Source organism: Elephas maximus, chromosome 8 (genome assembly GCF_024166365.1).
Source record: "Elephas maximus indicus isolate mEleMax1 chromosome 8, mEleMax1 primary haplotype, whole genome shotgun sequence".
Taxonomy (NCBI): Eukaryota; Metazoa; Chordata; class Mammalia; order Proboscidea; family Elephantidae; genus Elephas; species Elephas maximus.
In genome coordinates this window covers 6315387-6322433 of record NC_064826.1, presented here as the reverse complement: position 1 = coordinate 6322433, position 7047 = coordinate 6315387, and the positions used below count along the sequence as shown (strand labels likewise).

Below are 7047 nucleotides of genomic sequence, written 5' to 3'. Positions count from 1 at the left end.
GGGTCACAATAGATAAAGCATATAGAAATAACATCAGTATTTGAAAAGCCAAATGAAGGCGGAAGCATTTGTGGGCCAGATGATAACACACACAGTTAATACTGTCTCTATATTACCTTCAGCTCAGCTTCTACTAAATAGACCTGGGGTCCTGTTCTGGCTGCAGGGTGAAGAAGGAACTAAGTGTGCTTCATATCTAACCACTCATATCAGGGAGCCAGAGCTTGATCTTTCCACCTGTAACTAATTTGTAAAATCTGTTGGTCTCCGTAAACCTGTGTTTTTCACTGAAGTCAAATGACTAAGGGAAACATTTGAGAATGTTTTCTGCATTTGTCTATGTTGTTGTTAGGTGCTGTTGAGTCAGTTCCAACTCATAGTGATCCTATAAAGGATACACTGGCCAGTCCTGTGCTTTCCTCACAATCATTGTTATGTTTGAGCCCATTGTTGCAGCCAGTGTCAATCCATCTCGTTGAGGGTCTTCCTCTTTTTCGCTTACCCTCCACTTTACCAAGCATGATGCCCTTCTCCAGGGACTAATCCCTCCTGATAACATGTCCAAAATATGTGAGAAGTAGTCTCGCTATCCTTGCTTCTAAGAAACATTCCGGTTGTACTTCTTCCAAGACAGATTTGTTCATTTTTTTGGCAGTCCAAGGTATAGTCAATGTTCTTTGACAATACCACAATTCAAAGGCGCCAATTCTTTGGTCTTCCTTACTCATCATCCAGCTTTTGCATGCATATGAGGTGATTGAAAGCACCATGGCTTGGGTCAGGGAACCTTAGTCTTCAAGGTGAAGTCTTTGCTTTTTAACACTTTAAAGAAGTCTTTTTGCAGCAGATTTGCCTAATGCAATGCATTGTTTGATTTGTTGTTTTTCCATAAAAACAAGATACCAAAAACATCCTGGTATGGGGTTGGGTACACAGCTGATGGTAAAACCAGCTGTTGAGCAACGAAGACAGGTAAGAGTCAGTCCTATTTAGGTTTTCATCCTGCATTAGTCTGTTTTTGTTCTCTTTTCAGCACCCTTTCCAACACCAAATGACTCAACAACATATGCGAAAAGAGGAAAAAGTGAACAAAAAACATATGGAACAGATAGGAAAAACTAGCAAGATGGTAGATTTTAATTCAATCACGCCGATAATTATATTACATGTAAGTGGTCTATCTAACCATACTTATGTAGGCAAGACAAGGAATCTGCTTTAAATATAAATATGTTAAGAGTAAAAGGATGAAAAAGAAAAAAAAAACCCCATAAATAAACTAATCAAAAGAAAGCAAATTAGCTATATTAATACCAAACTGAGATAAAGAGGAATACTGAATACTGACAAGAATCAATTTATCAAGAAGAGATAACAATCCTAGATATACACACACCATAAGGAGAAGAGGAGTGAACACTTCCCAACTCATTTGATGGGACCAGCATTATTCTGATACCAAAATCAGATAAAGACATTACAAGAAAAGAAAACCATAAACTTCTATTTCATGAATATAGACCAAAAGTTCTTAAGAAAGCATTAGCAAATTGAATCAAAGAATATTATAAACGATAACACGTCATGACCAAGTGGGGTTTAGTCTAGGAGTGTGAGGCCAGTTCATTATTTAAAAGTTAATGAATATATTTCACAAAATCCACAGTTTAAAGAAGGAAAACAATATGATCCTCTAAATAAAAGCAAAAGATGACTGGGGAAGAGTTGTCTCTTCAAAATAGAGTTGACCTTAACGATGTGGATAGAATCAAGCTTTCTGGACCTTCATTTGCTGATCTGGCATAACTCAAAATGAGAAGAAACAGCTGCAAACATCCATTAATAATCAGAACTTGGAAGGTACAAAGTATGAATCTAGCAAAATTGGAAGTCATCAAAAATGAAACAGAACTCATAAACATTGATATCCTAGGCATTAGTGAGCTGAAATGGACTGGTATTGGCCATTTTGAATTGAACAATCATATGGTCTACTATGCCAGGAATGACAACTTGAAGAGGAATGGCATTGTAGTCATTGTCAAAAAGAATATTTCAAGATCTATCCTGAAGTACAACACTGTCAATGATAGGATAATATCCACACACCTACAAGGAGGACCAATTAATATGACTGTTATTCAAATTTATGCTCCAACCACTAAGACAAAAGATGAAGAAACTGAAGATTTTTACCAGCTTCTGCAGTCTGAAATTGATAGAATATGCAATCAGGAAGCATTGATAATTACTGGTGATTGGAATGCAAAAGTTGACAACAGAGAAGAAGAATCGATAGTTGGAAAATACGGCCTTTGTGATAGAAATAATACCTGAGATTGCATGGTAGAATTTTGCAAGACCAACGAGTATTAAATGAGGCAGGAAGCATCAAGAGAAGATGGAAGGAATACAGAGTTACTATACCAAAAAGAAAATTGGTCAACATTCAACCATTTCAGGAGGTACCATATGAGCAGAAACTAATGGTGTTGAAGGAAGAAGTCCAAGCTGCACCAAAGGCATTGGTGAAAAACTAGGTTCCGGGAATTGGTGGAATACCAATTGAGATGTTCCAACAAACGGATGTAGTGCTGGAAATGCTCACTAGCCTATGCCAAGAAATTTGGAAGACAGCCACCTGGCCAACTGACTGGAAGAGATCCATATTCATGCCCATTCCCAAAAAGGCGATCCCACCGAAAGCAGAAATTATCAAACAATATCATTAAAGTCACACACAAGTAAAATTTTGCTGAAGATCATTCAAAGGCAGCGGCAGCAGTGTATTGCAGGGAACTGCCAGAAATTCAAGCCAGACTCAGAAGAGGATTCGAAATCAGGAATATCATTGCTAATGTCAGACAGATCCTGGCTAAAAGCAGAGAATACCAGGAAGATGTTTACCTGTGATTTACTGAGTATGCAAAGGCATTTGACTGTGTGGATCACAACAAATTATGGATAACTTTGCAAAAAATGGGAGTTCCAGAACACTTAATTATGCTCATGAGGAGCACACATCAAGAGACAGTCATTTGAACAGACCAAGGGGATACCTCATGGTTTAAAGTCAGGAAAGGTGTGCGTCAGGGTTGTATCTTTCACCATACCTATTCAGTCTGCTTGCTGAGCGTCATATATTGACTTATGTCCCCCCCCCTCACCAAAATGTGTGTATCAATTGGGCTGGGGCATGATTCCCTGTATTGTGTGATTTTCCTATATGATATAAATCCTGCCTCTATGATGTTAATGAGTGGATGGGCAGCAGTTGTGTTAGTGAGGCAGGACTCAACCTACAGGATTAGATTGTGTCTTAAGGCATTCTCTTGAGATATAAAAGATAGAAGCAAGCAGAGAGACAGGGGGACCTCATACCACCAAGAAAGCAGCACCAGGAGCAGAGCACATCCTTTGGACCTGGGGTCCTGGTGCCTGAGAAGCTTCTCTGCGAGGGGAAGATTGAGGACAAGGGCCTTCCTCCTGAGCCAGCAGACAGAGAGAGCCTTCCCCTGGAGCTGACGCCCTGAATTTGGACTCCTAGCTACTAGACTGTGAGAAAATAAATTTCTCTTTGTTAAAGCCATCCACTTGTGGTATTTCTGTTACAGCAGCACTAGATGACTAAGACACTGAGCAAATAATCTGAGAAGCTGGACTATATGAAGAATAATGGGGCATCAGGATTGGAGGAAGACTCACTAACAACCTGCGTTATGCAGATGACACAACCTCGCTTGCTGAACGTGAAAAGGACTTGAAGCACTTACTGATGAAGATCAAGGATCACAGCCTTCTATATGGATTACACCTCAACATAAAGAAAATAAAAATCTTTACAACTGGACCAATAAGTAACATCAAGATAAATGGAGAAAAGATTTAAGTTGCCAAGCATTTCATTTTTCTGGGATCCATAATTAACACCCATGGAAGCAGCAGTCAAGAAATCAAAAGATGTATTGCAGTGGGCAAATCTGCTGCTAAAAACCTGTTTAAAGTTTTGAAAAGAAAAGATGCCACCTTGAAGACTAAGGTTGCCCGACTCAAATCCCTCACAGTTATGTCGATTCTGACTCATGGCATCCCCATGTGTTATAGAGTAGAACTGCTCCATAGGGTTTTCTTGGCTATGATCTTTAGGGAAGCAGTTCGCCAGGTCTTTCTTCCACAGCTTTGCCAGGTGGGTTTGAACTGCCAACCTTTAGATTAGTAGCTGAGCACAAACCATTCCCCCCACCTGGGAACCTCCACTCATTCAGGTAAAGGGCCTTATTACAGTGCACGCAGACTACAGGATTGAGCATTAGCCCAGGACATGGATAGTCAAGGAAGTTTTGTGGACGGTGGAAGTTGATCTGGGGAAAGAAATGAGGGTAAAGGCATCTTTTAAGGATTATTTAGCAAAGGAGTAGTAAGGCTAAGGAATAACCTGCAATCCAGTAGTGATGGTGGTTGCACAACGTAGTGAAAGTGATTAACCCCACTGAGGTGTACACATTAAAATGGTTGAAATGGCTAGTGTTTCATCATATTTGTTTTACCATAATAATAACAAAAGAGAAATAATGTGCACATATGGGCGTTTTTGATCCCCAGAGCCTCTCTTCTCTTGGCATTTCCTTGCATCTGCTCAGATAAAGAACAGGCAAATTCAGGCTATGCAAATGGAGGCCAGTGTCACTGAGACAGAGTGATTTGCGTGTGAGGAGCTCAGAGAGAGCAGCTTCTCCAGTCCTGGGAAGCAGCGGGGGAGTGGCTGGTAGGTGACCTTCTGAGCCAGAACAAGTAGAGAGGTTTCTGGATTTGGTAGCTGAGAGGCTGTTTGCCTGCGGATGTGTCCTGAGTTCAGATCAGGAGAAGATGCCCTCCCCACCCACGCTGTTCTTCATGTCAGTCTTCTTCCTGGAGACCTTGGCCGCCATGCTGCAGAATGGCATCATGGCAGCCGTGCTGGGCTGGGAGTGGGCGAGGGGCCGGGCGTTGCCCGCGGGGGACATGATTGTGGCCTGCCTGGCTGCCTCCCGGTTTGGCCTGCATTGCATGACCTTCACAAACAACCTCCTGATCACTGTCAACTTCAGCCACATAGCGTACTACTTTAACAGCCTCTGGGACTTCAGCAACATTCTCACCTTCTGGCTGAACGCCTTGCTCTCTGCCTTCTACTGCGTGAAGATTGCCTCCTTCTCCCACCCCACCTTCCTCTCGCTCAGGTGGAGGCTTTCCCGCTCTGTGCCCAGGCTGTTGCTGGGCTCACTGGCCATCTCCATCCTGGCCACTATCTCCTCGACCACCGGGAATATCATTGTGTCTCATATGAAGGCCTCCCAGCCTCCCTACACCAATGGCAGCTGGGTTGATCGAGCGAGGATCTTCCATCGGAACTTCTTCCTGCTCCACGAGATACTGGCGCTCTCCATGCCCTTTCTGCTGTTCTTGGTGTCCACGGTCCTCCTCATGTTGTCTCTGCGTCGGCACATGCACCAGATGAGGTGCAGCCGCCAAGGGCCCCGAGACTCCAGCACCCAGGCGCACACCATGGCCCTCAAGTCTCTGGGCTTCTTCCTTGTCTTCTACACATTCTACTTCCTGTCTGTGCTCGTGGCCGTGTCGAACATCGTGCCTCTGCAGCTCCACTGGTACTGGGCCTGGCAGGTGGTGACCTACACCGGCGTCTTCCTGCACTCCACCTTCCTGCTGCTCAGCAGTCCCAGGCTCAGGAGGGCCCTGAAAAACAGGCTGCAAGGCTGCGGGGCCACAGGCTGTAGGGGCCTGGACAGAGGGTAGGTCCCTACGGAGGGCTCAGATGAGGAGCCAGTGTAGGGCTGAGCAAGCCCGTGCTAGACAAGGAGGCATAAGATGTGGACCCATTTTCTCTCCTCTCTTTCCACTCCTTCTTCCTTTCCCATCCTTCCTAAGACCCCAACTATCCCTTTCCATCCCTCTGTCCTCCCACCAGAGGGTAGTGCAAGCGGTTAATGTGCTCTGCTGCTAACTGAAAGGTTGGAGCTTTGAGTCTACCTAGAGTGCTCAGAAGGAGGGGCAGTGGTGGGTCTGTGGTAGAATTCTTGTCTTCCATGTGGGAGACCCAGGTTCCACTCCTGGCCAATGCACCCCATAGTCAGCCATCTCCCATCTGTCAGTGGAGGCTGAGTGATGCTATGATGCTGAACAGGTTTCAGCAGAGCTTCCAGAGGACAGACTAGGAAGACAGGCCTGGCAATCTACTTCTGAAAATCAGCCGTTCGAAAGCCTACAAAGCACAGTTCTACTCAGACACACGTTGGGTGCCATGAGTTCAAATTGGTTCCATGGCAACTGGTCTTCCCACCATCCCCTAGTCTGGATCACAGACCAGGAGTGGGGGCCCTGTTTCTTCCAGGCCTCTTGGGCTCTGACAGTTTTTGTCTTCCAGGCCTTTCCAGCCTGAGCAGCTGCATGATGCTCTCCAAGTGTCATCTGGTCTTTACTCCCTTCAGAGACCTGTAGTGGCTGTTGGTTAGCTCTTTTGTCAAGCCTTGTTGGTGTGGACAGTCCAACCCCTTCTGCTCCATGACACCAAAGATGCCCTCACCCTGGCCTTGCTCTCTGCTTAGTTTCTCTCTTTCAGCCCAGGAAAGCCTCCCTCCAGTCACTTGTTTCCTTTTCTCTCCAGCCACCAGGTCATTAGCCTACCTGAAACATCCTCCTTCCATCCCTCTGCTGATCCTTCCTTTCTGCTGAGCCCTGCAGTTAAGTCATCCTTGACTGGTGGCAACCCCATGCACGATGGAATGAAATACTGGTCAGTCCTACACCACCCCCATAATTGGTTGCAGACCAAAACTTTGTGATCCCTAGGGTTTTCACTGGCTGATTTTCAGAAATGGCTCATCAGGCCTTTCTCCCTAGTTCATCTTAGTCTGGAAGCTCTGCTGAAGCCTATTTAGTGTCACAGCAACACACTAGTGTCCACGGACATACGAGTGGTGGCTGTGCTTGAGATGCATTAACTAGGAATCAAACCCAGGTTTCGCACATGGAAGGTGAGAATTCTACCAC

The 7047-nt window shown here is 44.8% G+C and overlaps 1 protein-coding gene across 1 annotated transcript; it reads left to right on the top strand.

Annotated features, from left to right (window-relative positions):
- The first annotated feature begins 4866 nt into the window (after nt 1-4866).
- Nucleotides 4867-5793, top strand: LOC126082121 (taste receptor type 2 member 62-like). Its single transcript, XM_049894572.1, has one exon. The coding sequence runs from the start codon at nt 4867-4869 to the stop codon at nt 5791-5793; it is 927 nt and encodes a 308-aa protein (XP_049750529.1).
- Nucleotides 5794-7047: the final 1254 nt, after the last annotated feature.